We start from the raw sequence: 22188 nt of genomic DNA on the forward strand, positions 1-22188 counted from the left end.
TACTAAGTCATAGTTAATACTTGATGCATCATATGTGTGTCTGCAGTACTGAATACCTTCATCATCTTGTTGTATACCACTCAAAATTTGCAACATACAGGTGATGATAAAGAGGATCACAGAGATTAGTGGCAGAAATCCCAGCAGGCMGTCTGCAAGCCGAAGACGGTTCCATAATTTTATAATACAGAAAGCATGATGGAAAAATACAGGTCCATGTTCTTGTAAAGTACTTCTTCAATGTCATGTAAATGGAGAAGTGAAAAGATGCTAAAAAAGCTGTTATTTTACAGTAAAAGAGACTGAACATGGGTGAGACTCAATATTTCTTACTCTGATGCAACATGTGAATAGGCAATAAGAAATAAGAAATAAGGACTCCCACAGGGAATTCTTACTCTTGGAACAGCCTAAGAATAAAACTGGGCTAGAACACGTAAATTTTATTTTCAGTTCAACTAGAAAGAAAGAAAAAAGAACCCTACCTAAAGTGAGACTTGGCAGCATTCTGATTAAAGAAGAATGGAAGGATATTTTCTATAAAATCTTAATGTCAGTTACGACAACAAAGGAAACCTGCTGAAAAGCAGATAAAGAATGAAAAAGAAGCTTTTGCTAAAGGCTCTGCTTTGAATAATTACAAGGAAAAGAGAAAGTAAGAGGGGCCCAGAGACAAATTTAGGAGATTATGGTATCAGAATTTACAACAGAATCAGCAGAAAACAATAACAAACAACTATGCGTCTCTAGGAAGAAACTACACTGAAGCTAGTCTCTGATATTAGATTACACTCTTCACTGACTTTTGTATTTTGTGCATTTATAACTGTGCAAAATAGGTATGAACTGCTAATAGCAACAGAAGTTAGCAGTGAATTCTGATTTATTGGCATTGCATATCTGTTTTGCACACATGCAAATAGTTATCCAGGGTCAAGGGGAGGAGGAATCATGCTCTGAAGTACTACTGCGTGTACTTTGCACTCTGGCTGATAATCTGAAATAGCACAGTTAATCTCCCTTTCTCACCTTTACATGATTGTCTGAGCTGTTTTCTATCTTTCATTATTCAACACCATCTCTTTAATTTTTAGGGTGTGTGCTCCCATGATGATCTTTCTTACACTTATTCCCACCATTAAATGACACGTTTCCCTCTGGTAAAGATATAAAAGTGCGTGGCTAGCTGTATTGTGAAATCTACTTTATAACCCCTTAAACTGACATCCTCAGAAATACAGCTGGCCTCACATACCCATTGCTTTGTCTCATATCTTTGAAATAAAAATATGAAGGTCACCTTTACAGAAAATATTTTCTTTTTCAGTACAGAGATGAGGAAATGGAACATAAGAGAGATTAAGTGATTTGGCCAAGATAACAGAATTCTGTAGCAGAATTTAGAGTTAAGCCCAGATCTTCTGAAAACCAGACTAATATACCTTAATCCACAGCTCCTGTGCATCCCATAATACTCACAGATAGGAGTTGAGAGGATCTTAAAAAATATCAAGTCTTGTGTGGCATGCACCAAGGCACAGATCTCATTCATATGTTGGCCAAGCTTCTGTTTTTTCTTCGTATACTTCTACTGGGATTTTGTTCCTTTATAAAACCCACTGATAACATTAGCAAGTAGTACAGACCTCATGATAGGATGAAGGCACTCTGCTGCCTAGAGACACTAGGAAATAGAGATTTTCATATTTCTGTTATCATGCATAAACTTGCAGCAATCAAGCAATTCTTTACATGGCTATTTCAGTATCTGTGGGCATCAGCACCGGAGCTGCTAGGAGAAGTGCTGAGGCGTTTTGGTATGGCCAGGCTAGGTTACTGCTCCTGTTATATCTCATCCACAAATTTGAAAAGAGTAAGAAATCAAAAGAAGTAGGAGCTATGACAGAAGAGGGAGACTTAATGTGATAAACTGACAACACAAGCCAATATTTAAGATGTTAATAAGGAAAGCCAACAAAAAAGGAGAGCCTTCTGCACAACGAATACGCAGTTTTGAAACTGCATATTAATACTACTGCATTTGTGGAAAGCATGGAAGAATTAGGGTCACAAAAAACATCTACTGTAAAGTCTCAATGAGTTATTCATTTTGAGGAGCAGAACTATAACAGGTTAGTGTTTTTGGAAAGAAATTAAGACTATTGTGATACTTCTGGCTGTTTCTCTACTATCAAAATAAATGTGCCCAGAAATGTTCCTTGGCACTGCGGATTACTGGCACAGAATGGCCTATGCCTGAACAAGCAAACCTTTTCAGCCTTGAAAAGAAGGAAACTGCACGTAAATTGCCGATTGGAAATAATCCCTGGAACAGTCTAACTCCTGCATCGTGCCTGGGAACTGTTCTGGACAGTGCTCCTGGGCACACACGGAAATCACATCAGGGAACACTGCAACAATTTAACGGCATAGACAATCATTTTCCAATGCCCAGGAAGCTTCCCAGGCTGTGTTTAATTTTGCATGTAATTCTATGTCAAAAAATAAGTATTTGGTATGAGGAGATGCAGTAACCACAGCTGTGCAAGTGACTATGTTTGACTGCTGAAGCGACCACTAAACAAATCCGACTGAAATTGCCAATCTACATTATATTTTCAGTGAAACAAACAAACAAAAAATTTGATGGTGTGCAAAAAAACCTTTTCCATTAAACAAGAATTGCTTTATTTAAATCTAACGCACTTGCAATGAGAGTGAAGGAAATGAAGAGTGAGAGTGACACAACTGGTGGAATGCATTAGACTTCTACATAGTAATGGAGTGGTTAGGATGCTTGTATGAAGTACAGCAAAACTAAGTCTCCCACAAAAGTACATTAACTTGCATGCTAAGGAGTATTCTAGAGACAAGTATGAAAACCTGGGCTTCTCCATAGAAGTCTCCTGAACAAAACTTGGAGGTGCTCTGAAGTGGTCTGTCCTCAATTTCTGCTCTTTCACTTTTTATAAACACTTGGAATAAAGAAAGAAAGGGACAGTTGAGAAAATGATTGTCTAGTGTGACAATGTAAGACATGATGGGGAGGTGTAACAACTGCCATTTCCCAGAACATCTTATTTTCTGATGGCCAAGGAAGGAGTCAGAATCTATGTATTAAATTCCTCTCAGGTATCAAAGAAAAGAAAGCTGATACCTTGCCCTCACTTCCTAAATTAATGTTAGCCAAGATGGCCTACTGGACAAAATGTACCTATTGCATCATCACTATTTTTCCTAATCCACTAATGAAGCTTTTTCTATAACTGAATTTATTTAACAAATGGACTTGAATTCATGAAACTTGGATTGGTAAAATGGTGTATTTTCTAATAAAATATTGTTTGTAAAAGAAAAAAAAGTCCCAGATCATCTCATTGTTGTAAGCAGTAGAGTCAATTTATTGCGGCCTGTTAGAAGAGAAAGTAAGACAAACTGCAAAACAGTAGCAGCAATGCACTGTGTACACTGGTGCATAAAAACATTACAAAATTACAAGAAATTATGGATAATCAGACTAATCTGTTTCTGTACAATCCTGCATTTTATGATGAAGAATGCTGTTAGGACTATGCTAAATAATTATTTTCATTAGAAGTACCTTGTTTATATATTTGGTCCATAAACCAGGAGAAATGCTGTTGCAGAGCCTGACTGTTCTCTTCAGAAACTAAGCATCTACTTACATTTTTCTCTTAGCTTCTATACTAGAACTTCCAAGGCTTTTTCTCTCCAAAGTTGAAACTCCTCACACCCTGCCATGCTTTGGTTTCAGGAGCAGTGGGCATGAATTATTTTAAAATTCATTATTTTCATTAAGGGAATAAACCAATCAATTCCCAACTTGTTTAGTAATCCAGGAATAGTAGTTAGGATGAAATAAGAAACAGTATATGGTAATTAAYAGAAAGAGAGAGATGGATAAAAATCTGAACAGCAGGTTAGCAAATAAAGGTAACTTTTCCAGACAATGTCAGACAAATTAGTGTCAGATAGGTTAAGGAAAAGTTAACAGAGGTGTGAAAAAAAGGTGAGTGGGGACTTCCCACAGACAAAAGCGGAAAGAACAGCCTGAGTGTCAAGAAGCCAGTAATCTAAATAGCGTAAACATTATGTTAAAGATGCATACAGTAGGTTCATACCTGATTATTTTAGGTTAAGGTATTTCACAGTAACACTGTGAAAGAAAGGTTTGGGACCCTGATTGCATTCTTCTGTCTGTGAATATGTGCTGATATGGAGGTGAACYCCATCTGCAGATGCTCAAAACTTGAAACTGTCTCTAAATTTAGGTAAGCAAGGAAAAATTTCTGTCTTAATCAGTAGCTTCCCTCTCAGTGTTTTTGAAATAATCTTTACTCTTGAGTTTAAGTAACTACCTATCTTCTTTTTATATTGGTTCTCATTTTCATTCTGTATTCCCCTAATCATCAGCAGCATATATTTCACATTACTGCACYGTAAAAATTAACCATGTCTTATCTGTTTCTCATTATTCTTTACATACTCAGTGTACTGTGTGAGCATGTTGTTCGGTATAAATCTTTAATCTGTTATCAGGAAAGCCTGTTTTCTTTGAGATGGGTTCTTGCACTCTTCTGATTACCCAGTTAAAATCTAAAGGTTAAATTAAACCACTGTTGGATACATTTATTTGGGGAACAATCATGCTATAATGCTTAGAACCTGGTAGAGAAACTGAGTCCTGAGAGAGTCCATCACACATAGAGCACTGCACAGAACGATGACTAGAAGTCTGAGCTGAGTTTCTCAAAATGCTTGGAATATGCACCGACCGCAGCGCGAGGCATCTGTCTGTGGAGCCCTTTCACAGGTAAGTGTCACCTTTCACCAGCTAAGCAGGAATATACTTGAGTCCACACTTGCCTGTAGTATAAGCTATCAACGTAAGAAACAAACAGATAAAAATGAAGCCAAGCAGAAACAAATCGGAGGCTGCCATGTTACTGAACGTGGTGCAGCTCTACCAGCAACTGACTGTTTAATGCCAGAGTGAATGCAGGTTTAACAGATCAGGGCAATGGTCACTATTGTGACTTTAACATTCCCCAGGATGAACAAACTGTGCAAAACAGAGCCTGAACTCTGCTCTACCAAGATTTCAAGGATTCGTGGCTGGCATGGAAGTTACAGTTCTAGATACGAATGGCTCATCAAAGACTGAATGGAGGTTTGTCTTATTGTTCTAAAACAATAAATGAACAATAAAAACCTACTAATGTGTAAAAGAATCATAAAAGAAGTTTATATACAAAAGAACTGTGCTAACTACCTTTTTAACTAGTGTTTTTTTAGTGTGGTATCTTAGGTATGTCTATGAAATTAAACATGGAAATTAACATAGAATTGTGATCTTCCATCCAAATGAAGCTGGAAACATAAATATTTTAAAACGTATAAATAACAGATGGATGTCTACTTTCCCTCCTCTCAATGGCATTTAAGTGCTTAACTGTCCTCTGTTTCTTTGATAGCTACTTTCCTCATTTATAACAAAACACCTTAGGAATGTGCTATATTTAACATATCTACATAAGACATACTTTACTTTAAGGTCTTAAAGCAGTCCAGGCAGTAGTTCTTTTTGTACTGACTGTGGCCAAGCTGTGTTGCAAAATTATATACCAAAGAAATGTGCACAGTAGATAATAAAGAGATTTTCTAAGTTCCAGAAGACAAAGCAACATCTCTGGCAACGTAACCAACAGCTGATGAAACCATTCAGAGATTTCAAAAGGTAAATTATATGGTAAGAAAAACAAAAATACAGTATGAGTAAAGTTAGTGATGTGGCTTAAATGGGTCRCTGTGTTTATATCTAGATTAAGGAACTTGAAAATGCTTCCCAGTCCTAAGGTACAGGAGTTCACAGAAAAATCATCTCAGTGAGAAAGATTACAATTTCAGGGTGAGAAGAAGGTTAAGCAATCTTGCGCCCATTTTCTAGAAATAAATTACAACTTTGTAATTTGGCCYTGCATTTGTCAGGAATCTGCATCAACAAGGAGCAGACCTGTTGTCCTCATGTTGTTCTGAGTTATTCAGGAGAACAAAGCAAAGTAATAACTTACGTAAAAGTTTGTAACTAATGCTACAGCTGTAACAAAACGGGCTAGTTTCCGTATGAAAACAAGATTTAAATTCAATGTGTAGGTATCAAACCTATGACTGGTAGGATAGTGATAGTTTTATTCTCTAGGGTGGGGCTACTGATCAGTGAGCAGAAAGGAAGGCAAAGGAATGTGTGGAGAAAGGAAACCTGAGGAATTAAGGTCATAAGAGGTAAAAAATGCTAACATTGTAAGAAAAAGCTCAGGTTTTCAGGCTTTACCATGAAAAAGTATTCCCTATAGCTCTTATGAGGTATATATCCTTTCTAAAACATCAGCTTTGAACTAGGCAAGGGGATGAGTCTACTCTAGTGGGTCCCATGCCATATTTAATCAATTGGCTGGTCTTGCTCTGATGCGTCCTAGGCCTCTGAGAGCTACCGTATCTTCACTGCAGTTCTTGTCCCAAGAGACTGATTTTTTTTGGTCTATTTGTATTAAACAAGCAATTGTATTGGACAAGCTGTGCTCTAGGGCATTTACAGAAATTCCACAGTAATTCCATGGAGTCCAGCTACTAACAAATTCTATAAAATTGTCCAAGCTGTAAAAAGGCTATTTATCTGCTATTTATCCATACATCAATCTCAATGAAAAGCTAACTCATCCAGCTGGAGGTAAACTTTCAATAAAAACATGCCAAGAACTCACAGTCCTGTATGTTCCATAATCATATTTTTAAATTAAAGCCTTCAGTCTCACTCAAGCTTACACTGTCTTCAAAACAGAACTGCCATCCCACTTGAGAAGATCTATTTCTAAGATCTTGTGAGGCTTCTTTCATCACATCTCAGCGATAAATCGCTGGGTTCACTCTGGTTTGAGAAAATGCTTTTTTCACTAAGCAATTCTGCGCCACTTTCCTTTCTTCTTTACTCTCATCAGGTTTGCCAGTCATACAAAATTCTCAATTACTGAATGCTAATTTCCTAACAGTTTCTTGCAGTTCATGCGTTCGAATTAGCTTGTCAAATTATGAGAAAGCAGCTTGGAAAGGATTTGAAGAAGTTGGGTGTTGAGCAGTTTTCTGCTCAATAAAGTATAGATCTAGTTATCCTATCATTCTTATCAGTAATGTATTGGGCTGACAAATTTACACATTCGTTTTTGATATATTTGTTGCACTTGATTAAAAAGATCTATTGCTGTCTGAACACACTTTTAAAATAGAAGAAGTGTATGATGCATTTTACCCAGAGCAGACTCTGGCAAAGGGCCAAATTTTCTGCTCATAGGATCCTCAGAATTTCAATGTGAATTGCTTCATAATTGGGGAACGAACAGTAAACTAGTTAGAAAAACAGTATTGACATTACTCTTCACTTATCACAGGGCAGATTTGATCTAATTCAATAAATTGCTTGTTAAGATGCAGGTGTTAGGACTCTGTCATGTTTTCATATAAAACCACTCCAGTATCACACACTGAAGAACTGCACTTAGTAAAATACAATTTCTAGAGATAGACTGAATCTGGGCACATTTCTTTCACTTTGCCTGAAGCAGCAATATGATGATCAACTTCATGAAGTTTTACACATTGATAGAACTGAACACATTCTACACAATACACTATATTTTAAATCGTTAGCCCTTCTAAAGCATTTAAAATGAGATTTTCCTTGTCATTTGTATATGAATCTACTACACAGATTGGATTATATATGCTCCCTCTGGTGGTTTACTTAATCCATACAAATGCCTCTTTTTGTGTGTGTGTGTAATTCAATGGCTAAGATACTGTGGCTGATTTTATAATAACAGCATGCAACTGYCAGTTAAATGGTGAGTATAAATCATCAAGTCCTCCCTCCATCTTTTAATTAGGAGATGAAATATGCAGTATTCCTAAAGCAAACAAGTAAAATTAAAACCCCAAATAGTTAAAAACAGTAAGTCTGTAAAAGTGAGCATTTGAACAAAAATTGATCTCTTTGATCAATTGCTTATGAATGTGGGGACAGGAGTAGAAAAGATATTCTGGCTTACCAGGTAAAACCCCTTCTCTGCACTGTACTAAGTATTTTACCACCTTGCACTGCAATACCTAGACTTGTCAGATCACCCATCAAACCAACAGGAACTCAAGCTTTATACTTCCTCTGTAATTTCATTACCTAAGAAGATATTCCAGAACTTTTGAAGAGTGTATTTATAACATCTGAGTTTAAAACACACAGATTTCAAGATTTTTTTTAAAGAACTTGAAGGATTTGGTAAGATAACCAGAAGGGCTTAGACCAAAGTATGTCACAACAGGAAATACTACATGTCCAGTATGCAATTAAGCTAATGTATCTGTATTGTCAACTGATGAAGATTTTGAGTCCTGATCTCTTCCATTGCTTTTCCTTGTTACCAGCTGGAATCTATGACCTTGATTATGGCAACAGMTATCATAAAAAAATGGGGGAGAATTAGCTAAGAGTAAGTCATGTGCAGAGAAAGACCCTGTGCTTCTTATTGCTATTTAATTCTTTTTTTCTAAATCAGATTTTTTTTATGCAGACAGATTGTATCATACTAATTTTGTGTATAAAAGCACAAATAATAGGCACATGTAATTCTACAAGGGATGCTTAGCACACCTGATAAATATTTTTGATCACCTGAGATTATTATTTTTACTATGATACTTGATCCAATGCAGTTTATATGCATATGCATACTGTATATGTGTATGTGTATATGAAAATAGATCTGGTCAGAAGGGACATACAGAATAACAAAAAAAGCAAAAACACAACCCTTTTCCTCTTCCTGATATTAAAGATTTCCAGATAAAAACTCAGATTTAAAAGTTAAGTAAATATATTTCCAATTTCTATCTAAAAGAAGAACAAACAAACAAGACATTTCAAGCTTGCCCAAAGGTTCAGAAGACAAGTAATAGCCAACCATTTTTGTCTCTCAGTTACCATAAGGGCACCATGGAAAACTGTCAGTTCATATTTCAACTCTAAAATGTTTTTTTAAGAATTGCACACACCTAAAGCTTTTCCCTTTCCCACTTTCCAGCTAATCAGTATGGAATGCAAAATAACTTGTTTCCTTATTACTTGTTCAGATGAGAGCAGTGATTATAATAATAAAAAATTAGAGATATCAAGACTTAAATCACATTATTGCTGCCCTTCCCAGACAAACTTCTGATTTTTCACTTTGCTTGGAACACAGTCCATAAAAACAACAGTAACTTTATGGTTTACACAAACTCTGCTGTTACTAGTATTCATGATTAAGTACTGAAAGGAAATTTATCAAAACTGGGATTCTTTCATCATTTAACTCAGCATTGTCCTAAGGGTGCAAGAGGCTTTGGGGACTGTACACATACCCACAGAGTCAGAGTAACTCTGCATAGAGTGCACAAAGAGCCCTGGCTCACTGATACACACAAAAAGTCCAATGCAGGAACTTGTCTGGGGGAGCTGACACATGGAGCCAGTGCCATGGTCTGCGGGAAACCGCTGCCAGGCTGCAGAGGAGCTGCTCAGGGCTGGACTCCTGAAAGGGGAACAGGCTTCGAGGCTTGGGTTAAGCACCGTGCCACCCCATGGACTGCATGCAGAGGGCGATGTGCCTTCAGGGACCCCGGTTTGGTTACCTCCTCTGCCTCCGTGAATCTCTAACCAGTCGGGCATGTTATGGGAAGGGCGCAGTAATGCCTAATCAGTGAAGCTTCATGGGGCTCTGRTACTTCACATTCAGGCACCTGCAGGCATTCCCTCAGACAAACGTATTTGATCCCTGGAGACCTTTTTAGTACTAGATACTTATATCCAGGACTCTGTGAAAAGGTACTTTTAGTACTGTGCTCTTACTCAGCATAACTTCCTTTGAAAGCCGGAGTAGGCCAGCCGGCTAAATACCCTTGTGGATCTAGCTGTTAGGCTTTCAGGTGCAACTGGCATGARGCAGCAAGGTCTGAGGATTTAAAATTTGAATATAGGTACCAAGAGTGACAGACGAATAAAGATATTGTCTGAACTGTTCATGGCTCTTGCCCTTAGTCTTTCAGCACTTCAGTTCCCTAGGTCCAATGTTGGCATGCTAGTACCACACCGAACCAGAGGGACGTTTTAAGGATGGGGAGACGCTTTTATTCTGTAGTAATGAAGTAAAGCATGAAAGACATACAAAAACGGAGTCTCCAGCCTGCACAGAATGCAGGACTGTGCCATTTGTGTGCTTATTTCTGAACTCACTGAAATATCAGTAGTTCCATCTCACTGCCAAAATCTGAGACCTTCCTTAAGTTCACCAAAACAAAAACATCAGTATCAACAGAATATGAACATAAATCTTTTCAAAGTTTGTATGTAGGTAGCTTTTAAAAAATTCCTTCATCTTTTAGGCATCATATTTCCACACTAATTTAGTGCCAGCTTTTCTTTAACAAACACAATTTATTTCTTGACCAATTAACTTCAAATATTTCCAGGGGAACTCATTATTTCACTAGTGTGAGCAAACTGTACAAATTGAACCTGTAATGTAATGGCAAAGTTGCCCATTAAAGCTTCAAAAAAAATTTCCTAAAAAATGACCTCTCTAACATGCATGCTATACCAAGTGTCTAGGGCATATAAACATTTCCAGAAGCACAAAAAATGACATAAATGGATCTAACCACAATGAATTCTCTCAGTTTCTACATGCTGGGAAGTCAGAGATAATGCAGAGAAAATAATGCAAGTTTCAACCACAGATGACTATTATTAGACAGACCCCAAGTGTTTCTGGTGTTTTATAGACACAAATCCCTGTGTAGGAGAAAGCTATGATACTATCTTAGCTTATATATTTATGTATACTTAGTCTCTTTTACTTGTGGAATGGTTCTCCCTCTTATACATGGATTAAGTTTTTTTTTTAAATCCTTGGGGATCCTCCATCTGCTGAAGAACTTAAATGAAGGTGATGTGCCTTTGCTTTAGTCATGGTGCAACTGCATGACATACGTCATTCTGGATTTCAGAGTGAATAGTCTGACAATCCCTTATGAAAGTAAAACYGTGATTTAAGCTTGTTGACAGTAGCAGGAGAAGAGGATTTTGCTCTGAATCACCTACAGGAAGAACCTACCTCTCTCTACAGACTGCAGAGCGGGCACACTAGCTGGGCTGAAGTTACACATAGTAAACAACCCACTGTGTTGTGGAATAAAGCTATTTTCCTTCCAACACAGAGTGCCCACATGGGGGAGTACAATTATTCTGCAATGGCTCTGCTGGTCAATTTTCCTGTGTAGTTAAGAGTTTAGATAAACTTTCTGTATTTCCAACAACTGTACTTTGTTGCGTGAATGATTCAATATATAGTTTAAATTTTATGCAAGAAAAAAATAGAGGATGCTGTTCTTGCTAAAAATATAGCTCTGGATAAACGGGGTCATAATCTGTTGAGAAAAAAAGAGTATTGTAGAAATGACAGTTATTTCCTGCTAGATACATGCTTGCTTGCTGTCCAGGGGGAAGCCCGTCTGCTCTGGGAGATCTCACTTAGTGATCTCCAGAGTGCTATTGTGGTTCCGCAGAAGGAACGTCACTGCCTGTTGGCCACATCTGTGACTCTCATTGCTCTGTGACAGCCTCCTCTCTGGCAAAAAGACACTCTCCCTCTGCAGAGTTCAGAGGGAGAGATCAGTCAGTCGAGCATTGCCACACTCGAACCTTCCAGCACCAGGTTCAATGCTTTCTCCAGGCTTTTGCACCAAATGCTAATTGCTTTCCACCTCTGGGCTCTGCCTACAGCCATGAGATACAGCCTTTTATGTGTCACTTCCTGGACCAGACTGTCCGATTAGCTACACCACTTTCCACTTCATAACTCAGAAGCACTACTCATGCATTCCTCCTAAGCATCCACTTCTGCTTGCTTCAAAACCTCCTCTGAGTACTCATTGTAAAGTRAAGTGTAAATATTAATATTCTTTATACACAAACCACTTCTGAAATGTCTAAGTTAATACTTCATGTAATGCTTTGCCCTTGTTTTTCCAAGCAAATTTTATTCTGCTGCAGCAGAACAATGTTTATCACAACAGGAGATAAAAGTCTAGGGTGATTGTTTTACAAGGCTGGTGACTGAAGAGCAGTGACACACAGAAAAAGCTGGAGAACTGTGATGAAGGAATTACAGTTTTCTACCCTTCAGGATTTTTAAACAGAACAGTCAGGTATTCTTCTTGAGAAAGCGCTTCTTTATCACATGCAAAAGAGCACTCTACCACAGCTAAGTTATTTTTTGGGGGAGTAAAAACTTAAAGTAGCACTGAAGTAAATGATTCTGAGTACGCTGTTGTGATCCAGACATACAGAATGAGTAATAAGAAAATGCTTTTTTTTGTGTCTCCCAAAAGTAAATTAACATCCTGAGGAACAGAAAGGTAAAAGAAGAGAGGTGCTGGTCTAGAACATGGACTAAAGTATCCAGAAGCAGTAGGAGGCAGCAGAAAATATTTCCAAAGCTGAGACAGGAATGAATCTGGAGCACAATGATCCTATACTGGAATGTGCCCTAATTACAATGATGCTCAATCTTCATGTTTTGGAAGGCAAGTTGCCTCTTTTCACAAAATTTGCATTCACGTAATACTTTTGATCTACTTATTGAAATAAGCTGCTATTTTCAGAAGGTGGAGGAAAGAGGGCCAAACACAGCAATGGAGCCTGCAAGACGCATCATCATCACACAGCCTTGTTTCTGAAGGAAATAAGGATTTAAAAGATCAGGTATAAAATTGAGCATAAATCAAGATCTCCAGTGGCCTGGAGCACATCTTTGGAGGTTTTCAAGACCCAGTTGGACCAAGTCTTGAACAAATGGATCAGACCTCACAGCTCACCCCGCTTTGAGCAGGAGGCTGTGCTAGGTGATCTCTCGATGAACCTTCCAACCTGAACTGCTTTATGATTCTATATACATTCCTCCATTTGCTTAAACCTGGCTTACTATCACTCATTTTTATACGTGCAGATTGGATGGTATGACTGTTCTTAAACTACTTGTGTATGAACTAGTACAATTCCTGTGTAGAGCATAATCTTAGTTTGCTCGTCTGGATCCATCCTTTTTTAAAGGAATTAACTCCCTTTTCAGCTCTTGCTGCTAGTCAAATAGTGTCCGAACACAGTCTGCATGAAATGAGAATCTCACTACTATCAGTAATGGTCTAATTAATAGCAATAAAACTGTTCTTTCTATCTGCTGCTGCTCATTAAAGGCACAACAGTGTTGCAGCACAGAGCTTGCTGTTTTCAGGAAACAGCGCAGGGGTTCACAGTAGGTTCATCTTTGATTGCAGTGTGATCTTAACCCCCCCCCCCAAAAAAAAAAAAAAACAACAAAAAAAACCCAACAAGGCAAGAATCTCTTTCAAGAGACCTTAACTGAACAGAAATAGGTGTGTTAACATTGTGTATTTTTCAGGGGGTAAGTTACATTGCGGTAGTTGTGAAGAAGGAGAGGGGCAGTCACATATTCATCTAAATACATGGAGGGGAAAGCAGTGCAACTACATACCTGGTGTTGCTTCATGCTAATGGTGAAGGATAAAACCCTTTAGGTCTGCACAGTAATCTGTGCCTTAGTGAGTGAATCAGATTTTCCAGCAGTTCTAGAATTCAGGAAGCTCTTTTTTCCAGAAATTACAGAACAAAACAGAGGGTTTCTAGGTTTGCCTGTTCTTTCTAAGAGGCCTGAACCTTACCATCTCTTCAAATCTTACCAGCTATAATTGAGTTTATCCAAACAGAAATGAGAACACTGACTACAAAGCAACAGACCTTGGTCATACCAAAGCCAACAGATACTCACTACTGCAACACTTACTAATGGAAGGAAGATCAAACAATGCCCCAAACCAAGAAATTGGCTGAAACATGCAAGATCCATTCATGGTTACTTGGAACAGTTTGCTACAGGTATGCTTATCCTTGATGACATCTGCCATGTTTTATGTGAAATGATTTAATTTAACTTTAATTCCACTCAAAAGGAGCTTTTTGTAAGACAAACCGAGAACCGGAAACTTCTCCATTGACTTATTACCAGAATAGAAGCTCAAGAAAAAGTAATAAAATTGACCCCAAATTCCTAATTCCATGACATTTTCATCAAGTATTTGGCAGTTCTTCCACATTCATTGAACAATTTTAGAACACTAAYAGCCTTTTCTTCTTTTGTTATACATCTGCTTTAGACATAACATTTCTGAACCTAATCACTAGGGTTGAAAAACATAAACATAATAGATATCCATTATGATACTGCATTTTGCATCGGAGAACCAGTGTTAATAAATTCATGTTACCAAGGTCACTGACTGAAGAACGTTTTGGAAAAGCTATGACCATGGAGTTCCCATTTTGCTACTGGCCCTCCAGCTGCTCCACAGATTCTAGATGGTTCCCGCTATTGACTTGACTGTCATTGTGAAGGAGGTGGTGAGAGGCTGAGGAGATCCAATGTGCTCACTAAGCATGATAAAAGAAGTTAAAAAAGAAAAGACTCTGAGTCTTGTGTTGGTTTCCCTACTGTTCAGAGAACAAGTATCTCTTTATAGGTACATTGCCACCTGTCATCTGCATGTGGTTAAATTATTTTTGACAAAGACAGGAATACAGGGAGAAAATGTGAATTTAATTATGATTTGTATTTCCTGCTTTCCTTCAAAAGCCTTTTAAAGAAGGGTTAAGAAAATAGAAACAAGGGATTAACTCCTAAAACAACTATTTTGATCTTTCTTGCCTAATTTCTTTGCTGAAGTGAAATGGGACAATGATGTGTTGCTAGTGATAGCGACTGAGGTGTATGTTCATGTGGAAGTATGTATATAAACTTTACACATAACAATTCTCTCTGATGAATCACCTACAAACAAACTTTTGGGGTATCCTTTGAGCACAGCTGTATATTCAAGTAAAAAAAAAAAAAAAATCCTTTTCTTTACCTCTGGAGTTTACTGCACCAACTGCAGTTGAAGCCAATCTGGGCAGTGACACAGGGACCACAGCTGTTAAACTGGAGACAAGCTGGAAGTAGATAAACAAACAAATTATTACATTAGTCACAGAAACAATTCTCACAACAAATGCAAAAGAAGGATACATATTCTGAAAATATATATTTAGGGAATCAACAGAATCACAGATGTCTGAARTAACACACTAAAACCAGCCTGTTACCATGTAGTGCACAACCATGTGCACAGAGGCACATTTTATCTGTAGGATTTAATTTGTATTCCATTTGTAAATGTAATCCCATTTCCACAACTGTTCTGTCAGCTTTATAGCTAAATTTTTATCTTTCTGCTTAGTATTAAGCATTTCCTTAAATCTCTTTCTTCCCTGGCACCAGTGTTCCTGGGTGTAGCTAACATTCTGACATATGCAGATAATAAGACTGGAGGAAAGTGTGCAAGAACTGTAATTGGATTAGAAAAAAGGAAAGTAGTGGTTTCCAGTTTTTCACAGTAGAACAGCTGGCAGTTTAAACCCAGAGATTTCTAAACAATGTATTTTACCCTGGACAAAAGAGGCAGATGAACTGCAAAATGTGCTTGGGGATGTTCCTTTGAGATGGGATGCACTGTACACAGAAGTGTTTGTGTTTGCCTTGCAAGCATGAAAATTGTTCCTTTTCTTGAGGAAACAAATTTACAGGTGATATAAGTAATCTTCTGAAAAATGATTTGGCACAGATTTCATTTATGACCTACTTGGAGCTATATACCTATAAACTAACTTGAGATACAAGAAGGATGCTTTGGATAATGCATCATCCAGCTGGGAATAAATTTGAGAAAGGATAAATGAATCTATTCATGATTCCAGATCCACAGGTAAAAGAAAATATTTTAAACTGTGTGTTTTGGGGGGTGAGGGTGAGGGGGTATTCTCCCCAAATTTGGCTCCCGCCTGTGTTTTTTACTTACTGGGTAGAGGTATCATTTCAACAGCCGACAGATTGGTAATCTTTGACATCTGTAGCTCCACCCTGTGGTACTCATAAATTGTTCTTCTACGGACATCTACCAGGAAAGAAAAATAAAAATATTTTCATAGTTTATTATTCTGCTGTCTGTACCTTGTGAAAAATAGGGGATGTAATGATTGCTTACTGTACCTTATGTGCACACGATACCAATTTTCCTCAAGGATACATTTTTAATGTTAGATGTCTTAAAGGAAAATGTTAAAGCTCCAGATAGGGAGTTTTTCACTTGAGAAACCATCAGAGCTGATAGAATAGGTACCTATCCCCAGTAAAGGATTATGAAAATGCTGAGTGAGCTCTCAAGCATCTTATTCATTCATTTAGGCAGAAATTCTAGAGGGTATACTGCCAGACATTTTAAGGTATATGTGAGATGTTTGTTTTCCTAAGATATTTCTCAGCTTACATAGTTGAGAGAAATACTTTATATGCTCAGTTTGTCACTTCTTGTCAAGATGTGCAAACAAAACTGATTTCATTGCTAATCAAATTTGTTATCTACAAGCTAGTTCACATCCAAATGCACTAGCACAATTTTTTATATAACAAAAATATATTAAAGGACACAAGTCAAATCTTCCTAAACAGGCAATGGAATGTATAATCTTTACACAAGTTGACTGCACCTAAGTTTCTCAAAGCAGAAATTCAATACAGTCAACACACTGTTCTTATGGGCTTTGAACACATAGATGACTGCACCCAAGCACAAGATATAATGATGATTTTTTGGTGTTCTGGATTCAACATTATGTCCCTTTTGAAGGCCTGCTAAACTYCAATTGAAATCAATGCTAAATACCATCACAGATTTTCTGTGGAATCACTCCAGAGGAATAAATGGCCACATACAAAGGATTACAAATTACTCTGGTCAATGTGTGGGCTGAGTCTATGTGCAATGGAAGAAAAGGAATTACAGATAGCCACAAATTTAACCGTAGGTGGTTGCCAGCTCTGTATGACTAGGGCACACATTGCTTATTGGTATAAAAGCTGTGTTTCTGCAGCCTGAAGTGAGCACACTTGGGTTTCCCAGCTGCTAGACAATCACATAGCATCAAAACAGAGGTATTTTTCACACTCTCCTGGTAGGCATTTTTCAGATAAAAAAATGGAACCTCAACTAAAATAAGCAGATAATAAATAATAAACCGTAAGGGACAAGAAAAAGTGCACTACCATCTCCTCTGGCTAAGGTATCTTTTGGCATAAGGAGACAAGGCTTACTAGCAGAAGAGGGACAGCGAACCTCTAAAAGCATAAGTCTGGGTATCCCATCAACAACACACAAAAAATAATCATTGAGCTACAGGTACTGGTTGGAATAAACAGGGGAACCTCTGAGAAGGAAGGAGGAAGCAGGGCTGTGCAGGAATGTGGCAATGCTCTCCTGCCTTGGCAAGAGCTGTGTCAGAGGAAGCAGCTTCCTYGTTCTCCCTCACTGCAAAAGCTTTCAGGCGCGGGTAAGCAGGATCTAGCTTTCAGACAACAATATTTCTACTTAGCTCCAAAACAGCCCCATTGCCAAGCAGTTCCTCTTGTCATTTATTTGAGGCTGACTTCGCTATGGCTTAACCCCTCCCTGATAGTTGATTTCCGTCTTAGTCTCAAATGCACATATTAACTGGGCCAGTTTGCACATTTTACCTGCAAAGTCATTCTGATTGGATAAAGGCCAGATATTGCGACATGCAAAATATTTACCCTAGAAAATGCCTTTTAACTTATCCACATCCTACAAATCCACTGGGCAGAAAAGGCTTTGAAGATGAAGCTAATCTTGTACTGTGGAGGAGAAAAATGCTTGCCAGCAGTGGAAGACAGGCTCCCAGGATAGCAAGTCCTATAAAAGCACCTGCCAAGGCAGAGTGATTAAGAAATGTGTTTGAAATGAACTTCTTCCAGTACTGAAGGCTTTAATTTGTTTCCACAGAAATCATGATTCTTCTGTCCAAAAAAATAAGTAAATGAATACATAAATTAAAACAGTGGGTGTTGGCACTTTAACTGAACTCCACTGCATCTCATCAGTGGCAGTAGAGACTGGTATGCTATAATCATCTTTGCTCTGAATTTTCCCTAATAGATTCCTATCAGAGCTTGCAAGAGATAAGGAGTTTTTGGCTTCCCAAAATTCAATGAGAATCAGTGACTCAGGTCACAGACATTTTTATCTCACCAATGCATGAAACTGCTAATAAACACTGATGTGAAGAGAATTATGTTTGATATCCAAAAAATCATTTCTAATCATGCATAGTTCAGCATGACTGCTGATCCCATTAAATCATAGTTCCTAGTGGAACCAGGTTTGATCTTTTCGTCTTCAGGAACAAGACATTGCCTACAGCAGGCTGTGGGTTTGCAGATGAGGGACCTACCTAATGTAAGAAACTTGAGCACAGAGAGCTACTTGCATAGTGATGTCCTAATTGCTTCATATATACTTGCAGGCAGGTGGCTGGACGCACAAGCCTTCAGGTTTCTGTGCATGGCTAAGCTGTAAAAAAGCAGGTGCAGATTCTTTAGAAAGTCTGACTTGACACATACTATGCATAGCCCCTCAAAATGCACTTATTCCTCACTATTTAGAATTCTGAGGCCGCATCCTCCTAACAAGCTAGAAAAGATAAACCCCACAAGATAAAGAGAAAAATGAATACTCTCCTCCCTGCCCCTGTCCAGCCCAAGACACCTTTCATTCAGGTGGAGGTTGTTCTTTTTTCTATGCTGTCTGCCTAGCTATTTTACAAACAAGTATAAATGCAAAATGACAAAGAGCTTATTGGCCCAAGTACTTCAGTATGTCTTGTAACTCAAGAAATACTAGTGAATCATTTGGCTTACTAACAGACAAAAAATAAGCTTCATGTGTAAGTATTTTTCTGAAAAGAGACATTATAATGTCAGGTCTAACAGGGAAGGGAAGAAAGGAAAAGGACTTTTTGCATGCATACATGTTTTTAAGGCACAATTCCTGGTTCAGGAAAGTTTCAGAAAATCTGTATATACTCCCCTATTTGTGAAAATATTTTAATATTCTGTAGATCATTCTGAGTTTCTCAAACATCCTTTTTAATTGAATGGTATGAATACCTTATAATTTTTCAACAATAGAGTCTATTTTACACATTTGGTTTCATTTACAGCATGGTCCAACTTGTTTTTTGGTTTCTTTCCATGGCATATACACGTGCTGTCTTTGAATATGGAGCCAAAGTACATTCCCAGCAGAAAGAGTTGAAGAAAAAATAGCTACTTGAGGTAAGTACATTCCTCAGTGCCCTAAAGAGAGAACATGTGGGGTCAGAAGGCCAATTGAAAGAACCCTTTCAAGGGCTTAAGCAATGGATAGGCAAATTATAGATGTGCAAGATATTGGTCTGACAAAATGTTTCTGCATGGTTTTATCACAGTGGTTTTAAATTAAATAATGACATATAAATACTCTATGAAACAGAACTTCCAGAGTTAACTAAATTTACTAAACAGAGAGAGTGCTCTGGAGATGGAGCAGTACCAGAAGAGCAGCAATGACTTAGTAACATACCTGAAGGGTCAGTAACTAGTAATAAACTATTCTAAATATGTGTTCAACAGATGCACAACCTCACACGTACTTTCCCATCACATAATCGTTTTTCCTTATACAGCATTCCTCAACTAGAACCAACAATCTAGTGAAATGTAAAAATGGTAGAGAAGTTGGTATGCTTTTTTAAATTATACATTCACACAAATAAGCTTTGTCAGTGAAAGATCCCTAGGAAATCAAGATCAGCCATATATCCAGCAGAAACTGCTAAACAATAGCATATGTATTCATACAGCTGCAGTAGCTGCAGTTTCATTTTTAAGTCTAGCAGATAAAGAAAACACAAATGGTGAGATGATGTATTTGATTATGCAGAAGTCAATTTGAAGCAAACAATTTATGAAGCATATTTAGCTTACTCTGTCAGAAATCTGCAAAAAATACAAGGGATACAGAAGGGTAGGGCACAGCCATTGTATTATACAGCCACTTGTTTTGTTCAATGGACACTTTGCTCAGCACAACCTGCTACATAAAATCTTCATGAATTGGAGCAAGTACATATTTTGCCAAGCTGGTATGTCTGATTGCCACCACAAAAAAAGGTAAGAATACCAAAGAAATTGTTATTCTCTGCTTTTAACAGCTTCAAAGTGTTAAAATTATCAACAGTAGTTAATTCTCAAGGCACTGACACTCAGATCAAACATGACTGCAACCAGCCTACCACAGTTGCTATCTTGGTCACAGTTACACATACATGTCTGAATCTTGATCAAAACTCAAATTCCCTAGTTAGATATATTCACTTTTATCATTCTCCTAAAAGTTACTCAGAATCCTTTAAAAGCCAGAAGCTGAGTCTCAAAGACATACAATCCACTAATAAGCAAACCAATGCAGTAAGCTTCAAAAATATCTGCTCTATGAACTATGTAGAAATTCTTCAACAATGTTCTGTGTCTATTACACATTGTTTACTTGGAAATTCTCCATGTCCTTGCAGATTTACCCCAAACTGTGATGCCAGCTGAGCTGTTCTTGGTACAGGATCTAGTTTGAAGGACCTGTTTTATCCTCTTATATCATCATTATACCACAATGCCAAATTCTGAGATTGGTTGATGACCAGTTATGGCTTCGGCAAAAACAAGAACGTTTAACTTAAATCACCTAGTATCAGCCCCTGAAGAGCTTTATGCCACCAAAGACTGGCAGCATGCCCACCTCTTCACTTCACTCTGCTCCTGAATCAGACATACGGTGCCAAGGATCCCAGCTGCCTGGCTAAACCCTTTTGGGCCAGCAGACAAACACACAGGGCTGGAGGATTTGGCACTCTGTGTAATTATTTACACCAGTGGAAAATAAGAATAAATACTGCAAATTTAGAACAGGCCCACTTTGTACAGAGGTAAATGACAACATTACCAGCAAGGCAGGAGCAAATTAGGCTTTGCAATTTCCCAGATGGCGCTGCACCTTTATGTGAAAAATATTACAAAATAAACCGGAAATCTTCTTTTAGCCTTTAAGAAGATAATGCTAAAGTTCTTTTAGGGGTCTTACTGCTGTAAACAAACCAGAACAAAATCTTCAGCAAACAGCTATAACATGCAGAGATGTCACTTAATTATATGCTTGAGTTACACTACATATTGAGTGGCACAAATTGCGCTGAAACTGGAATGCTACTAATACATAGCTAAGCTACAATTTCATTTTATACAGAGTGTTGATGAGTAATTTCAGTGTTATTAAATGTTGGGTTGTCAAAGTATGGATTTCCTAAAACAGCTGTACCTAATGTAGTAGAGACCAAGATCATGGAGAAAAATCCCTCATCATAGAGAAAAATCCAGCCATTATTCGTAATAGGAAGACTAGCAACCCACCAGGCAGACCCCGGAATCTGGCACTATCTCATTTCATCAGTGTATTTCATGCTCTAGTGGAACACCATGCACAATTTGGGTGAGCATACTTGAAGGGCTTTTTCACTGATAAAGTAAAATATTAGTTGCAGGAAATTGCATGCTTCAATTCATGCACAATAAAAAAACTAACTGAAAGACAATAGGGAGAGAGCACTGAAACAAAGAAGAGAAAAGGAGTAACCCTGAAGGAAAGGAAGGACCTCAGAGAGGGAAGATGGTAGACCACGAAGTTAAAAAGAGACCTTGGGAGTTTGCAGAAGGGAGAGCGACAGACATAGTTGACAACTGAAAGGACTGAAAAGAGAATTCCAAGGACGGCTGAGAAGAGATGAGAAATAAGAAGGAACRGGGAAGAGAAAGTGGTGGCTGTGGGACAGAGGTACAGCTCTTCATACAATGAAGACACTGAAGAAAAGAGAGAAGACTTGCTGAAAGAAGATGCAAAGCTATTCCCTAGTTTTGCTATCTACAGTCATGGTGTTGTCTAACTGGAAGACATCCATTAAATCTTTTTAGCATSTCTGTTACAAAAAGGAAAGAAATTTGTTTAGAAGTTTCCAGCCTGTCTGTTGGAGAA

At 37.9% G+C, this 22188-nt stretch overlaps 1 protein-coding gene across 1 annotated transcript in view; it reads right to left on the reverse strand.

Annotated features, from left to right (window-relative positions):
• The window catches only part of PLXDC2 (plexin domain containing 2), a 276972-nt gene that overhangs the window by 36089 nt on the left and 218695 nt on the right, over positions 1 to 22188 (reverse strand). Inside the window, exons 8-9 of the mRNA XM_026084514.1 lie at positions 16075 to 16170; positions 15088 to 15169 (exon numbers count right to left, since the gene is read on the reverse strand). Of these exons, the coding sequence (XP_025940299.1) occupies positions 15088 to 15169; positions 16075 to 16170 (178 nt within the window). The remainder of the gene's footprint in view (positions 1 to 15087; positions 15170 to 16074; positions 16171 to 22188) is intronic.

The sequence above is a fragment of the Apteryx rowi genome, unplaced genomic scaffold, assembly GCF_003343035.1.
Source record: "Apteryx rowi isolate R43461 unplaced genomic scaffold, aptRow1 scaffold_644, whole genome shotgun sequence".
In the NCBI taxonomy this organism is placed as follows: Eukaryota; Metazoa; Chordata; class Aves; order Apterygiformes; family Apterygidae; genus Apteryx; species Apteryx rowi.